This window comes from Wyeomyia smithii, chromosome 1 (genome assembly GCF_029784165.1).
Source record: "Wyeomyia smithii strain HCP4-BCI-WySm-NY-G18 chromosome 1, ASM2978416v1, whole genome shotgun sequence".
NCBI lineage: Eukaryota > Metazoa > Arthropoda > Insecta > Diptera > Culicidae > Wyeomyia > Wyeomyia smithii.
Window position 1 is genome coordinate 40,859,868 of NC_073694.1, and position 24,198 is coordinate 40,884,065.

Genomic DNA, 24,198 nt, shown 5'->3' on the forward strand with positions numbered 1-24,198 from the left:
TGGATTTTGCGATACCAAATTGAGGCGTCTTTCTATGAAAAAAAATTCAACTTGACAGCACAAAACCAGAACCAAGTTTTCCCATACAAATTTGAAATGCAATGCGCCAAGCGGAGACCTCCGGTAAGTTTTGGATTGTTTGGGGCCACAAATGGAACCAAAAAACTTGGTTCTAGAAAATCGATCACTTTGCCCTACCCTAATGAGTACGGGTACCTCGTGATCTGTGTACAGCAATCGGGGCTAGCCACACTAGATAATCAACAAGATGGTCCCAATGCACTTCAGCAATACACAAAATAAAAGAATGGAACCATCCAAGCTATTACACAGTGCAACAAAAATTGATTTTTTTTCTGCCTTAGTTTCTATATATAATTTTTTGTGTATTTTGATGCAAAACCAAATTTCCCCGAGTTTGAACATATTTCAACTTAAGTGGCAACAATGACGCCATTTTGAATTTTTGAGAAATCGGAAATTTTCGATGTTTTACCGACGCCATTTTGTTTTAAGACCAAATATCAAAGTTCCATGAGTTTGTCCACATATTAGCATCTTCTAACTCATCTTTAAAAAAACAGATCTTAAATCGGACAAAACTGAGTTCAAAACGGTGATTCTACGAAAGCGGTTTTGGCATGGTTTTAGTATATTTCACAAAGCAAAATAATATCGAGTATGTCTGAGCATTTTTGATAATGCGCTGATATCTAACAGTAGTAGTCAAATTATGTCTTATATTAAGTAAAAAAGTCTCAGGAATCGATTGGATGGTGTCTGATCTACGTAAAATGTCAGCAACATATCAATTTTGCCCCAATTGCCCTACAATACTAAAATAGTTTTATCTCGAAATATGTTCAAACTCGGGAAAATTTATTTTCGCATCAAACTTCATCAAAAAATCATACATAGAAGCCAAGGCAGAAAAAATGTTGCACTGTGTTATAGATTAAAAGAAACGAATCAAACTTAGAAAAGTTTACACAATGCTTATAGCACTAACAGAAGATCGGAAATGGTAAAAAGTAGAAGGTTATATCTGACACACAACCGCATTATGGACGTAGGACAATGAGCAGCTATCATTCATTAACACACATTACAGCGAGCATTACGGCGAAGGGAAATGTTGGCATCGTTCATGTCTCGTTATGTCGTAAATTGTTTTATCCTGTAAAGAAGAGGACGGACAGTGTGCCATTACTCGAGCTCTCACCACCATATATGAGAGCACTTATTTCAAGCTTGTTTAGCTATAACTTGAACGGTTGGTCTGTTTTTTGGCTTTCTCAGTCTTTATGAAGGAAATACACGACAATCTAGCAAAATTGCCCGACGTTTCGGCCGTTTTGATGGCCTTTTTCAAGGGAAAACTGTATTCAAGGTAAAAAGTTAGTAATAGAATCCTACACACGATCAAAAACCACCCCTAGAAGCTCACCGTGATGATCAATACCCGCCTAATCTGAGCACCATTTCAAATCGAACGTTAATGCACTATACAGCCAGTTTTCAAGTGACCAAAGTTCGCAGTTTTCCGAAGAATAAAACGAGCAAAAGTTCATCGCAACCGAAGCAAAAACCAAACCACCGCAATACAAGACTTCCGACCGTTGGGAACCAACTTTCAAGATCAATACGACACAACTAAAGTGAGTGACTATTTATGTTTTATACTCTATTACTAACTTTTTACGTTTAATACAGTTTTTCCTTGAAAAAGGCCACCAAAACGGCCGAAACGTCGGGCAATTTTGCTAGATTGTCGTGTATTTCCTTCATAAAGACTGAGAAAGCCAAAAACAGACCAACCTTTGCAGAACCATTACCAGTCGTTAACATAAAAATATAACTAGAAAATTCACTACTTTTTAATTGACGATTTGTTTGTCCTGAGAAGCACTGTGTTTGTATTGGAACAATTACCCTCAATCACGGCCTCCTACCAACATTGCAATTAATATTTGACGCTCACTTTTTCTTTTCTCAATTGAAATGTTGGTGGGGGAACATAGTCCTAAGAATTTTTTCATGCAGTACAGACATGCGGTGCGCGTTCATTTCTAACCTGGCTTCTAAAGCACCAGTAGCAATTTGTGAATATCTTTCGAGGAATGATGCATACGAACAGCGAAGGAAAAAAATCACCTCTAGCGATTAATGAATACATATAAAGCAAGCCTATGATGCGTTGATATCGTCGTCAGTATGCGAAAAACAAAGTATCGGTGCTGGTGCACTCTCTTTGCTTTCCTTTTCACGATATATTTCTATTCATTAGTGTACACCACAACAAGTGGTTCTCAACTGTGCACAACTCGGCATATAAAGTTGTTCGTCTCTGTTACACAGAGCGATCAGATCTTGTTATATTCTTATTTATTTGACTCATGAATATGATTTTTTGTCAGAAAAAGAAAGAAAATGACAGTGTATGCTCTCCTACTCTCGCATAAACTCAACCGCTGCCGAAGTAGTCCCTTCCCTCACACTTTCCCTCTCACCGCACCACACCTCTGCTACTGTTCAGGCTACTTTCTTCTCCTACCGACCGGCCTATGGAGAGACAAACGCAACGAGCGAATCGCTTCTCAGAGCTGATGTAGTGTAGTCATGTGTTTGTTTTCTCCCAGAAATCTATGCACCATATCATCATTTCATTATGGGTTGAGAGGATTCAAGTTTAGTCGCGGTCTGTACACTTCATGGAGTGTACATTAGACTGGGACACGGTTATATGGAAAAAAAGCGATGGTGTTTTTTTTTCGCTCGTATGCACTTTTTTTCTCGCTTTTGCGTTTACTATGCTGCATATAAAGCACATACTCCTGTGTTTACGAAGCTGGTCTTTTTTTAGTTCGGAACAAGGCAACCACAGCACTATTTTTTTGTTCCGGATACCACACGACGTCAATTGCCGGACTCTACATGTACATTTACGCGTAAATAACTAATTAAATGTACGCCGAAAGCCATTACCATTTAAAAATTTGAAATTGTATTGTTTAAAAATGTAAATAGAATTAATAACCTATCTTTCATAAAAATAACGAAATCATTTGAACAGTTTATAATGATAAAATAACGAAAAGCATGCAGAAAACATATGGGGTGGTTAAACTTTGAACACCAATTACTCGAAATAATGTTTTTGTTGCTTGATTCGGTTTGGCTGCACACCAATAAAATGGCATAAAACAGTATGATTTAATTAAAAGTTAACAAAATCAACTGCAGACGATGAATACCGCATGTCGATTTGTTTCGGAATGAGATCCATTAATTCGAGTACCAAACGCGCAATGTATGTTAGTACCCGGTCACAGTGAAATTAACAAAAGTTTGGTGCCAAGTATTTTCAAAGGATAAAAATATTAGAACCACCCCACCGGTGAAGCATCATCAGGTTATAATTCCTTATCATTTTCGCACATTTAATAACTTTTCTTCTTTTGTTCGACCGCGGCGATCGATTTACCGCCCTTCCATTGTTGCTCCTCGCTGCTGCGGAGTAAGCTTTATAGTTCGCCGTAAATATCGTGTCGCCGGTGTCGAGTTGCATTCCCATTGTGTGTCCGCGATACCTTTGTTCACCAATCGTGGCAACAATAATAACGCTCTGCCGTCATCGTCAGCATGATGATTACGATAATGATAATGATGACGATTTTGCACTATTCACACTCCCCGATAGAATCGACCCAAGGCAGAGTCGCAAAATATAGAAAAAAAAAAAAAAACAGGAGCACGAAATCGCAGAAAAATTGTAAAATAAAACCCCTTCATTCCCGGCTTCTGGCCTGCTGCTGCCGAACCCACGGAGTGGCGACGGGAGAACGCGGCAGTGACGGGATCCGCAAATACTCATTCAGCTGGTGCTGCTACTACGGCATTTTCCCTCTACCTGCTTGCCGATGCGGCACGGATGGCAATAACAGCGGCGTACTAACACATCACAAGTTGCCGCACTCGGTTGGGATGGGGCGGCCCAAGTTGGCTAATTTCTCGCAGTTTGATTTTTCCTCTACGATCGGCTAGTCGACAGTAAACAAACGTGTCGTGCGGCAGGCGGTCGGTCAGTCCCTGTACCGTGGGTGTTTATTGTTGAGTCGAGCGCACGCTTCAGGCTCAGCGAACCAGAGTGTTGTTTCACGCGGCCTTCGACGTGGGTCCCGTTTTCGGTCACGCTACCCTTGTGAAAGGGTCAAATGACAGAAACGGTGTGTGTGGGTCAGAGCTTTGACCTGATTGCGCAACCGTCCGCCGTTGTTTTGCCGCTGGTGGCGCTTGAGCTGATGAGGGATCATCATGGGATTTTTTTTTCGGGGTGAAAGGATTGGAATGCCATGTAAACCGCGAAGGGCAACAACCGAACGCGACGAATAAGTTTGAGTGCTAGTGAGGTGGTGTGTTAATTGAATACATGTGTCACCTGTTTTAGGGGTTGAGTCAGAAGAAAATTTTCTGACCGGTTCGTGGTTGGTTTTGCAGTGACCGGAATCTTTAGCCGACCTAGAAATGTGTACAAATTTGTTCGAGCTCGTATGCTTTGATGTGCAGGGTGTTGTTGTTGATCGAAAAAGACACGCAACTGAATAGATTGAGTGGAAAAACTTTTCCTGTTGATAAGTACACGAAGTAATAGTGAACAAAAAAACTTTACATTGTGCTAGTAACAGTTCCTGTAACATAGCTTGTTAAACACGGAAAATACGAAGTGTAACATATGTAAAATGTTGTGGTTTTTTTGTTAATAAATTACGGACAATTCTTTGTATTGGTGAAGTGCTATGAAATAAAAGTTTCAGGAGAATGACCATAAGGTATAATCGACAGAAAATTTAGTGCAATTAATTTTATGACAAACTGTGGTTTCTAAAGATGTGAAGATGGGCTTTCTTGAAGTTATTTAGTTCAGTTAGTTGCTATCTAAATCCGTTTGATGTCAAGTTCAAAGTCTGGTTAACCGAATCTTTATGCTCTGTTCCGTTCCGCTCCAGAATAAAATGTGACTGTCAAGTTTTAATTCACATCGGGCTTCCGACTGGACTTTTTGGACTCTATCTGGTCCGACCTTACTCCGTACTTCGTCTATCAACAGAGATACACCCTAAACCGAGGCGCCACTACTTGCCGCTCAAACTAAAGTCACCTGTGTTCATGTCAGCATCAATCACTTCCGAGTTCTCGATTAAATAATCTAGACTCTGATGCTTTAGCACGTAGAGTAGCACGTTGAGTGTCTTCTAAAACGTGCCAAATTAACACTTCGCAGATGACCATGTAGTTTAGCTATCTACATTACAGTGCTAATTTTATTGGATTCGAACATAAGTGGAGCGAAGTGCAAAGTTTCATTTATCGGTGATGACTTTCAATCGTTCTTCGAACCGACTGATATTCGGAATTCTCGGATAACCCTAAACGACCAGTTTCACGTAGATTAGGTTAGTGGATCTGACCCAAATGCAGGAATCGAAATGGTGCCCTAACAGGCCAGACCTGTCCAGGCTTGTTTGCCTGCTGGGCGCTTGATCCTCCTGCCGCTTGGAATGTAAGAATGTAAATGGCTCTTCTCGTTAGCCGGTTTCCTTTTTCCTGCTGCAAAACTGCTGCTTTACCATCCTGTACTGCAACGGGCAATGAAAGCCAGCCGACGCAAGCACACCGTTGGCACCGTTTTGTGGCCGTAGCTCTGGATCAGCAGTAACTAGGTACCTAGAAACCAGTCGTTAGTCTCCGGTCGTTGCACATTTGGTCGGGGTAGCGCGCAACTAATGCCTTTGACCCAGAGCTGATGAAATCGCTCAGACCACACCACAATTTTCCCGTTCTGAATGAGTGTAATTCAATTTTTACGCTGCTTGTTCTTTCCACTCTCTGGCGAGCGAGACCAAGGACCCACTTTCATCGGAATGGGGGCCTGCTAGGTACGGAACCAGTCTGGAGCTAGCTCACGGGAAAATTGACTCATGGCACTCAAAACACGGCGGCACTCTATTTTCTTGTGGCACACTTCCGACACTTACTTCGCTCTATTATGCGATGATAAACCTTTGGGGTGAGCTGTCGTTCTACGCGAACCTGGAACATGTCTTGGCCAAACCGCAATTATTAGATTTTATGACTGGAGAGAAAATCACTCAAATTGTTCACATAGTTGCAAGGTTTTATTGTTGATGGCTTCATTGGGTAATTTCCTGTACAATGAAAAATTAAAAACTGTTACTAAAGTTTACTGCCGATATTTTTTAATTACGTCACAAACAAAAAAAAATATTAACCCTCTAGTGCCCATTGCCGCCTCTAGACGGTCTTCAGTCAAACCTCTAAAAAGCTTCAATAAGGACTTAAAAATGTTTATAAGGCTTTATAGTGATTTTTTCGAAGTCTGTCTAAAAATTAATTTGGGTACTAGATGGTTGACGTTGCATTGCACTTTTTTTTTAGCTATGCTGTGTAATATTGAGTGAAAGCTTTCCCACTAACGATGAAATTTTCGTTCGTATGTTATTCTTGACACCACATATTACTAAGTATATTAAAATGAGATAGCTGTTTTTTTTTGTTAGTAGCGGCCAAGTATTCGGCCAATCACAAATAGTGACTTCTCAACACTGTTAGAAATTTGTAATTTTAGTCATTAGGATTTGTTTGCTTAAGACTTATCATTCGTAGGGATTTAAATCTACTTGTAAAATAAGGGAAACTTACAACTAAACTAATTTCTAACTTATTGGCTATAAAGAGAGCTTATCATAGAAATTGAGGATTGCAACGATTTTTATCGAAAATCGGTAAGTCTATGTAACTTGAGCTTACCAAACAACAACTTGACCAGATCGATACAGCATAAAGCATAGCTGGTCTAAAAATTGGTTCGTGAATCAAAAGTTTGTTCTTCAAACAAAGTTTAGAATTCCTGTTAATGAGAGGATGTAAACATCTCGTATATTAGATGCACTTTGCTTGAATACTCTCAGTGTGCTCTTTGAAAATAAGTTTTTATCGTAAATAATTCCCAAGTACTTAACCTTGTTAGACCAACTTAAAATAACCCCATTCATATTGACAACGTGAGTATTGTTTGGCTCGAGGAAAGAAGCCCTAGTCTTATGGGGAAAAATCATCATTTGGGTTTTAGAAGCATTGGGAGAAATTTTCTACTTTTGCAAGTAGGAAGAAAAAATATCTAAACTTTTCTGCAATCGACTGCTTATGACATTTCTCCTTTTATGGAAATGCTTGTGTCATCGCAGAACAATGACTTTGTGCCTTCTGGTACCTCCGGGTTAAGGGGTTATATACCTTTTTAGTTTTCAAAAAACCGGAAAAAAATTTATTGCATTATCTTCAAATACAACATCTTGAGAACATTTCCACAAATTTTCATAAAGAACTGAGCAATAGGAAGAAAGTTAGAGCGATTTGCAGCGCGCCTCGCCACGGCCGCATAAGCTGAACTTGAAACACGCGATACACACGCGATTATCTCGGAATAGTTTTTTCCGGAAAATGACTTTGCCGTGATCCTGATTGCGGGAAAACTACTGAACCGATTTCCTTCATCTTTTTTTAAATTTTCGTTATAAAATTCTTCGGTCCTTGAACGATCGCTTTTTGAAACATACAGTTACATTTTGCCGCAAAAAAAATTTTAATGCAATTTTTTGCGCTCAAAACGTGCATTTTTTGGGAAAAACGTTCCCGTTTGCACTGAAAACAAAATACTCATAAAAGCGATCGTTCAAGGACCCGGCACATTTCTAAACTAATGAAATAATATGAGTTTTTTGATTTCGGTTGATCCACTGAGTCTCTATCAGGATCACCGCAAGCCTCTGCAAAAAATAGCGTTTCGGGGAAACGGCCATTACTCCAGTAATAATTTGTATATTTCAAAATCAAACGTATTTTCTTGTTGTTGATAAACTGTACTCTCAGAAAAACATCACTTTGATGCAATGAAAATGGTGCAATGCGCTAAAAAATTAATTCAAACTTCCCTCATTTTTCTCGACCAAAAAGGTATATAACCCCTTAAGGAAGATTAAAAGTAAATATGTTGTACGAGACTGAACCTTGAGATTCAGATTTTGAATTCTGTAGGACAACCTGTAGAATTCGATCAGTTAGATATTTTTTTCAAAATTTTGATTAGAAAATTATCATATTAGTAACTCTGAGCAATTGATGAGTAGTGGAATGCCCATGGCGAAATCCAAACTGTTTATCTGCAAAAATTGAATTTTCATTGATGTGTGCCATCATCCTGTTAAGAATAATTTTCTCAAACAGCTTACTTATAGAAAAAACCAAACTGATTGGTCGATAACTAGAAATCTCAGCTGGATTCTTATCCGGATTTAAAATTGGAGTTATTTTGTTGTATTTTTCATAATTTGGAAAAATTGCAATTTTGAAACCTTTATCGAAAATTTTTACTCAAAATTCCATTGTGCTCTCATTTGATTAATATGTTAAAGATTCCATCATCACCAGGTGCTTTCTTATTTTTGAAATTTTTAATTGTTTAATCTCATTCAAGTTAGTTTCAATTATTCCTGCAGATAAAAAAATCTGGGAAGAAGTAAAGCAACTTGACGTGTGACTTCATTTTCAATTGGACTCACAAAATACAAATTTGAATTATGAACACTTTCGAACTGCTGAGCAAATCTTTGTGCCTTTTGTTCATTGGATACAAGAAAACGTTCACCATCATTTAAAACTGGTATAGGCTCTGAAGGTTTTTTAAGAATCTTCGACAGCTTCCAAAAGGGTTTTGAGCATGGTTTTAATCTTTCAACTTTAGTCTCTAAATTTTGATTTCCCAGGAGAGTGAATCTATGTTTAATCTCTTTCTGTAAATCATTATGAATAATTTTGAAATCAGGGTCACGAGAACGTTGATATTGACGTCTGCGGACATTTTTCAAACGAATTAGAAGTTGAAGATTTTTGTCAATTATTGGTGAATCAAATTTTATTTGAGCCTTTGGAACAGTATGCTTCCTGGCATCAATAATTGCGCATTTTAATGCTTCCAAAGCGGAATCAATATTCACTTCGTTTTGCAAATCCAGCTCATTATTGAAATTACTCTCAATATGAGTTTTATATCTTTCCTAATTAGTCTTGTGATAATTAAAAACAGAGCTCATAGGGTTTAAAACCGAATCATGTGATATAGAAAAAGTTATTGGAAGGTGGTCAGAATCAAAATCAACATGTGTGATCAATTCACTACAAACATGACTTCGATCTTTACGAACTAATTTCATTTTTTGTCATATTGACTTACATTTTAAGTTTAGTAAAGCGGGCAATATTTGTAGTTTCGCGGGAATGCGAAGATGAACGGGAATAGAAGGTGTGCAGGGTGGCCACTCAATCGGGAAAACGGGAAATGCGGGAAAAAGTCGGGAATTGAATTACATCGTGAAAAATGCGGGAAAAAGTCGGGAATTTTTTTATTTAATCGGGATTTTGTTACCAAGATTTTTTCAAAGTATTGCAGAAAAAGAAGTTTACCAGTCGTATTAGGTTTCAGGCAGTTGACATTAGAAAAAATACTTTCGGTAGCAATACTAGCTGGGGTAATCAATGTATTTTTGTTTTCCGCCGTTTTTGTTTACCCCCCACATTAACGGTCATTTTTTAGTTGGCATAATGTTCGAACAACCTGTAACCTGTGCATACGATAATAGATGCTGTACAGGAGTAGAAAAATTGGGCAGAACAACTGGTATAATTGGAGAATTATGTTCTTGCGTTAACAATAGCTAAACGGACCGTTACAATTGCCGTTACAATTGACATAGCGGAAATTTTTACTCTCTTTCAAAGGACATGTGTCCTTTTTGTGCGAAGAGTTTCCACAAATGAAGCATTTATGTGTTATGTTACAGAATTTAGATCCATGGCCATATCGTTGGCAAATACGGCATTGGGTGATATGCTTTTCACCTACACCAAATTTTCTATACAACTCTCACTTTATCCGCACATTATATATAACATGTGCTTGTGCTTGTAAACCTCAGTGCGGTTAAAATGAATTTAAAAATTTACAAGGGAAATTCCAGTTCTATAACTATTTTCGCCTCGTGATTTCTGTTTTACAAGAATTACTGTTAAAGTAATGGACTCAGCCAATAAGCGGCACTTGCGGTTTCTTTTTTCGTTATTTCAGGTGACAAGAAAAAAGTTAAAAACAAATGTTAAATTCAAAGATAGGTAGTCTTGAAAAAGACTAATGTGTACTAACCTTCAGGTAGTCTTTAAAAGACGCAATGACAAAACACAAACTTTGAAGATATAGGTACTCAAAGACCAGTCCACAAACAACCGAAAATACGTCTGATCTGTCGGGCAGCTCAAGACGCACGATATTATAAGATAGTTATTTTGTCGAGAGGAAGCCATCGGGGTGTTATAGAGTTCAGCGTGAAGGAAGGTTAAGTAGTGGGGAGTCTAAGAATATGCTCAGTATGAATATTTTGACATCGAATGGCCTAAACTCACTTGCTTATCAAAGCGAACTTTGTAACCTTGATCATCTTCGGTTTCAGAATCACATCCATGGCCATTTTTTCTGTCATCTGGGCATATTGGGAATTGTTTGACATTTAAAACATTGCATACACATAACGCCTCCGGCGGTCGAGTCTCACATCCGACATTCCAGTATCTCAGACATAGACCAGACAGAGACAGAAAATTCAATCCGTGAGCGATAACAGCCGTGTCGAGGTTGAAGAGGAGGCAAGGGTTACGAATGAGGAATTCATAGTGATCGCCAAATCCTTAAAGGTGAGCAAGGCACCGGGACCGGATGGTATCCCTAACCTGGCAAACAGGCAGGCGATAAAAACGGCCCCCGAGCTGTTTAGGGCAGTCATGCAGAGGTGCCTGGATTACTGTCTCTTTCCGGACAGGTGGAAGCGGCAGAGACTGGTTTTACTGCCGAAGGCTGGGAAACCTCCAGGGGACTCATATAGGCCCATCTGCCTGCTGGACACCGCGGGCAAGGTGCTTGAGAGGAGTATCCCCAACAGACTGGTGAGGTACACGGAAGGAGTACACGGTCTGGCAAGTAACCAGTTCGGCTTCCGGAAGGGCAGGTCCACGCTGGATGCCATCTCATCCGTCACTAAGACGGCGGAGGTAGCACTCCAGCACAAGAGAAGGACTCCAGCGCAAGGAATACACTATTGCGCAATCGTCACGCTCGACGTGAAGAATGGGTTCAATAGCGCTAGTTGGGACTCCATAGCGCTCGCGCTCAGGAGTATCCACGTACCGGTGTCGTTGTACAAGATTCTGGAAATTTATTTCCAGAATCGAGTACTTGTTTACAACACGGAGGAAGGTTGGAAGTGCGTCCCAATCACCGCAGGAGTTCCGCAAGGTTCTATCCTGGGTCCGGTGTTGTGGAATGTCAAGTATGACGGAGTGTTGAAACTCAAGTTCCCTGTAGGGGTTGTGATCGTCGGCTTTGCAGATGACATAACGCTGGAGGATTACGGTGAGTCGACCGAGAAGGTCGAGTTGACGGCCGCGCACTGTATACGCAAGGTCGAGGACTAGATGCGCTCCAGGAAACTGGAGCTCGCGCATCATAAGACGGAGGTCACGGTTGTGAACAGAAAATCGGAGCAACAGGCGGTGGTCAGAGTCGGAGAACGCACCATCACCTCAAAGCGATCTCTGAAGCTCTTGGAGGTTACGGTGGACGATAAGCTCACGTTCGGGAGTAACGTCGACTATGCCTGTAAGAGGGCCTCATCGGATGTTGCAGCACAATCTCGTATGATGTCCAATAGCTCAGCGGTTCATAGCAGCAAGCGAAGACTTCTTGCCAGCGTGATTTCGTCCATACTTAGGTATGGTGGGCCAGTGTAGTCTAGAGCGCTAGGTACTAACAGTTACCGTGGTAAACTGGAAAGTACCTACAGGCTCATGTGTCTGGGAGTTACGAGTGCGTATCGTACGGTGTTATACGATGCAATCTGTGTCTTGTTCGGCATGATGCCTATCAGCATCACCATCAAGGACGACAGAGAGTGTTTCGACCAACGTGACACAAGGGGCATAAGACGTACCAGAATGCCATTCTCGATGCTCCGCTGGCAGCGAGAATGGTCTAACTCCACAAAGGGCAGATGGACGCACCGACTTATATCGGAGATATCCGGCTGGGTCGGGAGACGACATGGTAAAGTGAACTTCCACCTGACACAAATCCTGTCACGCCATGGTTGTTTCTGGCAATATCTGCACAGGTTCAGACATGCGGGGTCCCCCATGTGTCCCGAGTGCGTGGAGGAGGAGGAGACTGCTGAGCATGTCTTCTTCGTATGCCCCCTTTTCGTAAGAGCGAGGAGCGACATGATGACTGTGAGCGGGCCTGGTACAAATCCGGACAATCTAGTCCGGAGGATGTGCGACGACCCGGACATCTAGAACGCGGCCTGTGCGGCCGCATCCCAGATTGTCCTGGAGCTGCAACGTGTGTGGCGGGTCAACCACCAACACGCCAGTGGTAGCTAATTATTCATGTAGTACTCCAGGTAGTTAGCTAGGAGGTTATAAGAGCAAAGAGGGTGCATCACACACAAAAACCACTCCCCGACGTAATACTTAACCGTCGTTCCAGGAAGACCAGGATAGGAGACTGGAGGGGTTTTAGTGGGTCGGAACAGGGATCAGTAGGTGTCTGGGGGAGTATAACTACCCCAGCATCTCCCCCCTAGTCTCATCCCCACACCCTGAGTTCTCTACGCAAGTGTCTGATCGCAAATTTCCCCGCCACCTTTAAAATAAAACACCGAACGTAGACTTCAACACGTTTGGAGATTATTCCTGGCTCCTAAGTATTATCCCGAAGCTGGTAGTAGCCAAACTAGATAAAATTTGAACTTGACTCGAACCCCGATTCCGGAAATAGTCCATATCGGATGGTACTTCAGTTCCTGGTAAAACCTTGCAAATCAGGGAAGGTCAAGGAATTAAATTTTCGACCAGGGAAATTATGGATTATCAAGGAAAACTGAAAAACCATTAGGGAATAACAGTGGCGTCAGGTCCACCTGTGCAGCATGTGCACTGCACAGTTACCCTATTTTTTTGCAATTATCGAAATAATATAACCTATAAAAACAAGTAAGCATACTAGCAAAACCCTTCAATTTGAAGCATCAAACACTAAAACGATTTTTTCAGAATGAAAGTCTATTGTGGAACCTCTACTGTTTAGTTCACATCCGATCGAATATCTTTTTCATGGGATTGCGTTCATTTACGTTGAATTTTTTTATGCTGAATGCTGAAAAATATCAGGGAAATTATTGCTATAACGTTTGCGGTGAATAAATGGACTTTTTTCAGATGGCGGTAGAAAAATAACTTAGACCGATAATCGATTGAAAAAAATAACTAAGACAAATAATTGAGAAGTTTGAAAAAATTTCCCATGAAGGTAATTATGTTAACTAACTTGCAAAAAAATTCTACGCCCTTGCGAGCGGCCTTTCGGCAGTTAACCGGAACATTCCCCATGGCGGACGAAAACATGCGTGTAGGCACGTTTGTGAGTTCTTTCCTCGTTTCATTTAACAATTCCTCCTCAGTTTTCGTGACAAAGTTATTGGAGTAGATCTTACGCTCAGCTTTGCCCAGAAATCCTCGATAAAACGCAACTTGGGGCCGTTGGGCGGACTATCCAGCCGCTCCATCTCCTTCAACGATTGCTACGAGCAATGGGCCGACGCCAGATCCGGCCTTATGGCATTTGTTGACAAACAACGCAACTTCCGGCAGGAACATTGTACTATAAATTGCCCCCTTCACGGCCAGTCCGGAGCGAAAGAAGAGCATCTTTCCCAAGTAACAAAAATGATTTTATCAAAGCTTTATAGTGCTGTTTTGGCTGTATTAAGCACTATAAAACTTTGATAAACCCAATATTGTTACTAGGGTTGACATCCCCTTCTCGCTGACTGTCAGCCACAGCAGCACCTTCTTAGGGAACTCGGTGTGTGAAATGAACCTGCGCGAGGGAAGTAAAATACGAACTGCCCTGCCAGTCGTTGCCATCCAGGGTGAGTCAGGACTCATAGTCGGACGTCCGTAATCGAACATTCTTTCGATGCTCTGATTGACATCCAAATGTGCCAACATGTTGGAGATGCCGGAACGGGTGTCTATGAACTGCCGCACGATGTCCGTTTTTGACGTGACAGGATGTTTTTTGGACGCGCACACTTCTAAACGAAGTAGCTTCACTGTTTTCGCCATTACGGTTAGAGTTCGACTGATAGAGCTGTAAATTTTTTTCTGCTGGCCCATGGGTTACAATGATTAATGCTGCATGGCTAGTTTCTTCAGTGCTTGTGAAGGGAAAAAAATCGGCAATTTTCGTCCATTTTTTACCGCAAACTTTAGTTCCCTACAATTCATTTTCAGATAGTTTTTCTGTGCAATGAATAGTTTCTGAGCTACAATGTTTTGAACAGAACCTATGCCAAAATGTAAATGCATCGGTTCGAGAACTCATTCATTCATCACGTTTTAATGTTTGCATTCACATTGTTCAGAAGGGTTGATATTACACCAACGCTATGAATTTGATTAGCAATGAAAGATCTATGAAGAGTCAATGGTTGTGTCTATTGCTCCGATGTGGCGGTTTGCTTTATAATAATATCATTTGATCAAGTTTTATTACCATTATTATGAGCAGTATGATTAAAAGAAAGAATAAAATTATTTTAAAATCGTAATTCTATCTAACTTGTTGTGTACCTGTATTCAGATCCGATAAAAATAATTTATTTTGGCAAAAAAGTGTTTGGACAGTTACGTCTTGGGTGCATAACCCAAACAGTGCTACTACTGCCGTCTGGAGCTACAAACGAGCGAATTGCTCTGCAGCTGTGAATCCCATTCCGGTTCAGTGAAGCTAAGCATTTCACGAGTCGGTTCTGTCGTTGATGTCGGCTGCTTTTACCACAGTTTCGTGTAATTCAGCGATAAAGCGGGTACAGCGCAGGACAACAAAATGGGTCGAGAATAGTTGGCATTTTTTTCGTTTAAACAAATGCAACTATTTATGTATCTTATCTATACTTACGATTGAGTGGTTGGCAAGTTGTAAGATAAAAACATCATTATGCAAAGAACTTCTACTCTATCGTTAATGATTGTCAAGATCCAATTTGATGGCGCTGTGAAGGTCGTCCACTTGGCGATACCGGAGCCTGTCATTCGAATCTCGTCAAGTAGAACAAACTCATTATCGTTTCCGTGCTTTTGCGCCAATCGTGGCAGAAATGTCCGCGATGGCTGTTAACATTTTGTTCCACTCGATAGAATGCACGGCCCATCGCTGCATCTTAGCAGAAATCGTCTTCACTCGTCCTTGCTCAGACACAACATCTATACACGAGTAAGCGCACTTGAAGTTCATCAATACTCGCAGCGGTCGCCATCAAGTCGTTAACTTCAGCTCTAAATTGAACAAATTTTACCTTGGTTTGTCCTCATCTCCGCACATACCTACCGATTGGTCACACTCTTGTAACTGTGCATTTTATTTCGCGCTCGTGCGTTTCGGAAGAATGAATATTCAAATGGCTCTGTTCAACAGAGAGGCCGGCAGCAACAGGCCAAACGACTATCGAACCTGACAAATCTTCCAATCGACATAGATCAAGCTTTCTTTTTAACTGTCACCACTTGTCCAAGGCGCGATACGCGCTAACCGCTTGACATCTTCGTGAGAAGGAAGTAAACCTCTGTAGCCCAGTTAAATTTCCGGGTAATTATACACTTGGCGGATTTCACGGATCTCTCTCTTGCCCTGTTGGACGTCCTCAACACAGCGGATCATAGCGGTGTCAATCGTGTGTACAGAGCTGCGGTAACGGTAACCGTGGTGGACCTTACTGGCAACGGAAACATGGCTCTTAGAATTGGGCTATGCAGAGATCATTGTGGACAAGCCGCGCTGCCGGCCGGCCGTCATAAATCATTACCATTTCAAGGGATCGTAAATCACTAGGGAAATACCGAACGGTAACCGCCGCGCTGTAGGTCAAGATGTTATTTATTTTTCGGAATGCTAATGAATACGAATATTAAGATTAATTGTTCTCACTAATCATAGACTGAGGAAACTTTTTCGATTAATGGTAGCGCGACTCGATAACTTCAAACTTTACATAAGAGACTTCGCCGAAAAAAGTCAGTTTGGAAGTCAGTGAATTACTGCCGGTTAGTTTGGCTGAATGGATTATTGGTGTTTGGGAAAAATGGGGAGTCGTTAGTTTGTCGAAGATCACCAAGATTAATGTGGCAACTTTTATGAATGATTGTTCCAATTTATATTGAGGAATGTCAAGCAGGTTCACCATGGCGCTGGTGTAATCTTATCAGATAGTATTTTACGAGCTAGTTGAAATATTGAAATGAGCTCAAAAATTGAATTGTTATCTTGATAAATTAAGATTTTTTCAAAGAACATTTCACCGAAATCCGAAATTCATCACTCCTCCTCAAAAGGTTGAAATTCAAAAGTTTTATGTAATGAATCATTACGTCAAAAGCTATTTTAAGCCAATCGCGTATTTGGTGTCCACGATTGCAGTTAAATATAATCAAAGCAGCGTGAATCACTCAATCGTTGCCAAAAATAACCGGCCAACATCATCTGCCGAATTGTCAATCAGACTTCTCGCTAATACACCATGTGAGTGCGCGCGGACAGTTGACAAACAAATTAAAACAAAGAAAAGCACAAACAACTAACCCATCGTTAGTACAAAACTGCGGAAAAACTTTCCCCGCCTCAGATCGATTTCAGTGTCCAAAAACCCTACAGACACTCGTAACGGTTTCGTCATGTAGTTAATTAGCTGCCGAGGTTGTAAACATGTGATTCTTTCAACACGTTGTACCATCTGTGAATAGATAGTGTGTGTGTGAAGGTGCTTCCCATCCGAGGCGGCCCATTTCTGCCCACGATTCCGTCCATCTGCCCACCCCCTCGCAAGTAATTGGTTCAGATGACGGATTGCCCTAATGTACAATGGCCCAGAGCACAGGAACTAGCGGAAGCCGCACATCCGCTTGTCTTGATTGAAAACCGTCGTCCGCCCATCTCTACTTGCTCCAATGCGGTGATAAATCGCTGCATCTTATCGGCCCTGCTTTGTCCGCCCTGGAAGTCGGGAGTTGAACAAGACAACGATAGGAGAGATTTAAAAATAATACGCCAAGCTCAATTAGATTAGCGCCGCTCGCAAACGATCGTCATTCATCAGTTTGGCTTTGGTGTTTACTTAGGCTTGTTTGGTGTAGCATTTCGCTTAGCCGGCTGCTGTCGTTGTTGAGCGCAAGCCGGAGAGAATTTGCCAAAAATCTGACTCCAAGGGTGCGGGTGCTGCGTACATCCGGCCAGTCGGTCAAACATAACGCAACCATTCTTCGATTGCTTTAATTCGCTTGAAATGATGCGATATAGTGACGCACCGCACCGCCTGGGCCCTGGCATATTTTGGTTGTGAATCTGCGGGGCCAGATTTTTCGACCGCTGGATGCGAAAAAAAATACTGTAGACTTTGTTTTGTTTGGTAGAGCACAGATATCACTTGAAATTTGCAGCTGTGCTGCAGTCAGTTAGCTCAATGTTGTTTCAAAATAAATAGAATAAATAAATACACTTCAAACCGATGTACTTTTCTAATGCTTAAAGTTATTTTGAAATAACTGTTGACAGTTTGGACACACGCTGCTATTATTATACCCCGATGACGGATCTGGATGACGCTCGTGATTGATTTTATTCGTCTCGGCGTATTTATTTAGTGTTGATTCACGATTTGATTACCCTGGACAAGTTGATATTTGTGTCACTGGAAATAGGAAACGTGACGTTCAGTGAGAAAAAAACATAACCTAAAATTAGGGTCATTATATTGGAAAAAAGACTTGTTGCACCAATGTGTTATGTTTTACTTCAATAATTTTAATGCGATTTTCTTCCGATCTATCTTACGAAAGAAATGTTTACATTGCGGGTTTGGACTCCAATCACCGCAGTTGCGTTTACTTCATATTACAACATGTTATATGAATAAATTAAATGCTTTGTTACAAAACTTTGAGAGTGAGCAAATCGGAATACATTGAAAAATTCAATTTGTTTGTATAGACGTTAAAAGGTCGCGAGTATTTGAAAAGCCAAAAATAAGGAAGGCTAAACCACCTGCTCCTCACTTCACTTTACAAACATAACTGTTAATGTCATAATGTTGTTTAGGGGTGTCCTAATAACGAATCGAAATACTGAAAATAGTGCAACTCTAATTGAAATCCAATTTTTTATTCTAATCTAAATTCGATTCTTCTCAAATCCAATCCAAAACCAATTGAAATTCAATCCAAATCCCATAACAATTCATTCCAAATTCATTTAGAGTTCAATCCAAATCAAATTTAATCCAACTTAAATTTTATCCAAATCCAATATACAGTAACTATTCGCTAACTGGGCACGCTTTAACTGGGCTTGTTTATAACTGGGCGCTCGCTAACTGGGAGGATTACCAGTTAAAAAGACAACAAACGTCAAATATCTGAACGAACGTGGATTGGAAACGAAAACTGAAAAATTAAAGTTTTTCTAATAGAGTATATTTAAAATACAAAAATACAAAATACAAACTAAAGTTTAAAAGCTTTGTTTGAGAGATAAGCTTGTAGTTGTGGCTTCTCTATTTGGTGATCAACTTAAGAACGAAAGGCTTTTATAAAGTTGTCGCGAAGCAGCGTTATCCATCGAACTCCCCCTCGGCGTTGAGATGATATCCCAGTTAGCAAACTGATTTCAATAACTGGGAAGCGCTCGTCGCCCAGTTAGCGAACAGTTGCTGTAAATCATGTTAAAATTCAAACAAAACTGAATTCAATCCAAATCCAATCCAAATCCAATCCAAATCCAATCCAAATCCAATCCAAATCCAATCCAAATCCAATCCAAATCCAATCCAAATCCAATCCAAATCCAATCCAATCCAAATCCAATCCAAATCCAATCCAAATCCAATCCTAATCCAAACCAAATCCAATCCAAATCCTATCTAAATCCAATCCAAATCCTATCTAAATCCAATCCAAATCCAATCCGAGCTCAATCAAAATCTAAACCAAATCCTTCCCGAATCCAATCCAAAGCCTAATCAAATCCAATCCGAATCCAATCCAAATCCTATCCAAATTCAATCAAAATCTTAACCAAATCCATTCCGAATCCAACCCGAACCATATTTAAATCCAATCCGAATCCAATCCGAACCCAATCCAAATCCAATCCTGATTCAATTTAAATCCAATACAAATTCTATCCAAATCCAATCCTAATTCAAGCCGAACCAATCAAAATCCAATCCAAATCCAATACAAATCCAATCAAATTTCAATCCAATTCAAATTCAAACCGAACCCAATCCAATCCTAATCCAATCCTAATTCAAGCCGAACTCAATCCAAATCCAATTCAAATCTAATCCAAATCCGATCCTAATTCAATTCAAATCCAATCCAAAACAAATCCAAATCCAATCCGAATTCAATTTAAATCCAATACAAATTCTATCCAAATCCAATTCTTATTCAAGCCGAACCAATCAAAATCCAATCCAAATCCATTACAAATCCAACCCAAATTTCAATCCAAATTCAATCCAAAATCAATCCAAATTCAATCCAAATTCAATCCAAATTCAATCCAAATCCAACCCAAATCCAAGCCGAACCCAATCCAATCCTAATTCAAGCCGAGCTCAATCCAAAACCAGTCCAAATCCAATCCAAATCTAATCCAAATGTAATCCAAATTTAATTCAAATCCAATCCAAAACAAATCCAAATCCAATCCAAATCCTATAAAATTTCAATCTAAATCTAAGCCAAATCCATTCCGAATCCCATCCAAATCCAATCCGAATTCAATTTAAATCCAATCCGAATTCAATTTAAATCCAATACAAATTCTATCCAAATCCAATCCACATTCAATCCAAATTCAAGTCGAACCCAACCCAATCCAAATCCAATCCAAATTCCTTCCGAATCCAATTAAAATCCAATACAAATCCTATCTAAATCCAATCCAAATCCAATCCAAATCCAATCCAAATCCAATCCAAATCCAATCCAAATCCAATACAAATCCAATCCAAATCCAATCCAAATCCAATCCAAATCCAATCCAAATCCAATCCAAATCCAATCCAAATCCAATCCAAATCCAATCCAATCCAAATCCAATCCAAATCCAATCTAAATCCAATCCAAATCCAATCCAAAACCAATCCAAATCCAATCCAAATTCAATCCAAATTCAATCCGAATTCAATCAAAATCCAATCCAAATCCAATCTAAATCCAATCCAAATTCAATCCAATCCAAATCCAATCCAAATCCAATCCGAATCTAATCCAAATCCATCCCAATCCAAATCCAAATTCATTCCAAATCCAATCCAAATCCTATAAAATTTCAGTCAAAATCTAAGCCAAATCCATTTCGAATCCAATCAAAAGCCTATTTAAATCCAATCCGAATCCAATACAAATCCACTCCGAATTCAATTTAAATCCAATCCGAATCCAATTTAAATCCAATACAAATTCTATCCAAATCCAACCCAAATTCAATCCTAATTGAAGCCGAATCCAATTTAAATCCAATACAAATCCTATCCAAATCCAATCCAAATCCAATCCAAATCCAATCCAAATCCAATCCAAATCCAATCCAAATCCAATCCAAATCCAATCCAAATCCAATCCAAATCCAATCCAAATCCAATCCAAATCCAATCCAAATCCAATCCAAATCCAATCTAAATCTAATCCAAATCCAGTTCAATTCCAATGCAAAGTTTTTAGCCCGCTTTCTCCAATATGCGATTTTTAATGTCTATATATTTTATTTAGAGTTTTTCTAGCATTTACTACATCAAAGTCTCGAATGAATGTTAACTGATATTTCCCGATGATTTTTTTATTTGTTTCTCAGTTTCTATTTTGATTCTTGGGCGAAATTAACTTCCCTTTATAATCTTCTTCAAATTTATTGAACAGAAATAATGAAAAACTTTCAACACGTAAGGTTTTCTATTCACTTGGATTTTAGAATTTTCGATTTTCAAAGGAATAAAATATAATTTAAGCGGTTTTTTGCTGCCTCCTCACTTCAACATAAGTTTACTTTCCTGCTTCGCCAGCATTTATTTCCGGGATGGGGTTGATGAATCAAAATTTTTCAAACTATAGACGCAAAAAGGAAATCGATACTCAAATAAGAAATAAAAGGGATCCGTGTTGGTTTTGAAATTTCCGTGAGAACTATTTCTACTTCATTTATTTTCCTGTATGGGTTTATCACTGCGACCAGAAAAGATGATCTATTGTGATTTGGCCGGGTGTTTGCTGTATACCGCACTTCTGTTATTAGCAATTACCACTATTGAGAGTAAGTGATATGCTTATTATTTATCCGTGAAGGTGTGTATGTTTTTACCCTTCGTATTACACTAACTGCTCTACCCTACCAGATTTGTTTCTGCTGCCAAATATTGCCAATTATTATTCCATGGACAGGTTTCAACTTTGTCTCCTTCTGACAAGTTTTATCATAAGCGGTTCATATTTTTTCAAGAGTTATCCACACCGTCATAAAGTTTAACGAGAATTGAAGTCAAGTGGGGAGCCTAAAAATAAACCGATGCTGAAAAAAAATTTTTTTTTGCTCAAACAAACACCAAAGAGCAGTATTATTTCCATCTGCAAATCAAGATAAAAATCGAGAAAAATTTCAAAGATCAGGTAAAACCCGCGGAAAAAATGCGCCGATATTCTTAACGATTGTCATTTGAACTTTAGTAAGACCTGATATTCATTTGAACTTTATTTTTGAAGCTGACTAGACACCATTACGGCACGTGAAATACTGGATAAAAAAGTTGTTGGCAAAAATAATTATCAATCGGCTTGGATGAATTAGTTTTGCATTCTTTTTGGCGATTTTTTGTTTGTCTACTTCTTACCTTAATTCATTTGGGATGATTGAGAAACAAGTCTCGATACAAGTGCTTGGAAAACCTAAATATTTTTTGTGTTTGAGCTGCATGCTTGCTTCTACCAAAACGCAATTTTTTTAGAGGGAACATTCTGAATACAGAGAAACAAACCCAGAAAGTCCCAGAAAATCGATTTTTTTCAAACAAAATTTTGCACTGATGATAAGAATCCAGGAAACGGGGTAAAGGACCTCTATGCTCCGCGTTGAAAGTAACTTATGTCTACTAAGCTTTCTTTTACGAAAGCATTTTGTGCAATCCATCATCTGAAAATGTTTTTTTTTTTAACAAAAAATTTGGCCGAATATTAAATTAATATAAAAATTCTAATCTATCAAATCTTTAGTAATAGTAAATTTGCTGTTATTTTCTCGGTAATTTAAATATATTTTTTCGAATCTGGTAGGAAAATTGCAATAAACTATCGATGGGGTAGCAAACGGCAAACTAACCACAGGTTATGAGCCATCGTAAAAGAATTTTCTTCGTTCACATAACACTACTCTTCACCAGGCGATTCTACGTGAAATCGTCCGAACCAGTCTCCAACCAGCTGTTGTAGGTACATTTGTACCTCAATGCACTAGCACTCGGCAGCAATTTGGACAATTGCAGCTTGAGCTACACAGCCGGTTGTCATGCTGATGACCCTTAAGGAGGTCGACTACATTCCTGCGAATCTATGATTGATCAATCACGTGTTGACTGTAATAGCAGACCAGTCGCGACTAGCGACGTTCTCTTCGCTGCAACACTGAAGCTATTGGGTAACTTTTTGCCGTCATAAAAAAGATGAAGTTATACAATTTTGCCAAAGCGTCCACTTAAAATGATCTGACACTTCAGGGTAGGGCCATCAATATTGAAAAAAAAGCACACTGCCCCCGTGTGGAGTTGAAAACTGAATTGGGAACAATTTTTGTCGATGAGCTCCAATCACACATTGGTGTGCAAACTTTTAAACGTACAATTTCGCTCGGGTAAACAACAAATGTATTTACAACTCGCTCAAATCGCGCACAACTTAGAAACATGTGCGCATTCCGAGATCTCTCCTGCTGCTTAGTCGATATGTAGACATTTTGTAGTTGGGTATCTCCTCGCAGTTGCACTTGCAACAGGAATGTGTTTTTAGCCTCTGTTAGACAGCGTTTAGTGTGCAAAGTATGTGCCTTTAATCTTAATAGCTTTAAGTCCAACTTCTACCTGACTCTTTGAAACCACAGTTGAACAGTTGAACCTACCGGCTATCGATAGGTTCGTGATATGATAGTCTCAGCGACGAGGGAGCAGATGCCAAACCGGGCGGCATTCGCGAGAGGGAAATCGATGGAGCAATTTTCCGCCCGGTTTGGTCACGATTTTTCCTTCGGCAGTTCTCCGCCGGTAATCGCCGCATGAAGATGGATTGCAAGTGCACAGTGCAAAACTAGGAGTAGAAGCACAGTTGCAAGTGGATTACATTCTACCGCCAAAATGCCGGAGTTTGACGACACGTTCCTGTTTGATTGTGCCAAGTTCGAGCGAAAAAAGTGGAAATCGTACAATATTAGTTTGCGTCCAGGCAGTATAGTGTTGAAAAGTGTTAGCAGTTTTAGTCCAAACGCCTCGGGCAGCAAAAATAATAACAATTACATAGAAGATGGTGATCTAATTGTGGGTGCTTTGCGGCCGATTAGCGATTCGGTCGATTTGAATCCAGCAGGGGTGGTGAAGAAGCGTGACCATCCACAGCGAAATGTGGCGGTTAGTTACCTGTACAGTAGTGTGAATCCTATCCGGGAGAAGATTTTCGGGTACAATTTCAAAAGGCACTCGTATACCTGCTCATCGCCACATTCACCGGGAAGCGGCAGTCCAGGGCTGTCAGAGGTGACGGTGCCAACCTTCTTCGGAGCATGTAAGTGCCAGTGTTGTTCAACATGGTAAATTTATTAACACCTTTGGGGATACAGTAGCACCAGCACCGTTCGTTTGCATCATTCCGCAGGCCATAGCAGTGGGGTTGGGCAACTGGCTACCGCCACTGCTTGCTCTGGCA

At 40.0% G+C, this 24,198-nt stretch overlaps 1 protein-coding gene across 7 annotated transcripts in view; it reads left to right on the forward strand.

Moving 5' to 3' along the window:
• LOC129719044 (guanine nucleotide-releasing factor 2) overlaps positions 1-24,198 on the forward strand; it is a 115,268-nt gene that overhangs the window by 47,807 nt on the left and 43,263 nt on the right. For 3 of the 7 annotated variants that reach the window (XM_055670396.1, XM_055670399.1, XM_055670401.1), the window contains exons 1-2: positions 4,037-4,829; positions 23,534-24,057. The exons of 1 other annotated variant lie outside the window; for it this stretch is intronic. In XM_055670396.1, coding sequence (XP_055526371.1) covers positions 23,634-24,057 — 424 coding nt within the window. In that variant the 5' untranslated portion in view covers positions 4,037-4,829; positions 23,534-23,633. Of the gene's footprint in view, positions 1-4,036; positions 4,830-23,533; positions 24,058-24,198 lie in introns of those variants that run through there. 3 more of the 7 variants (XM_055670397.1, XM_055670398.1, XM_055670402.1) reach the window with 1 other exon arrangement.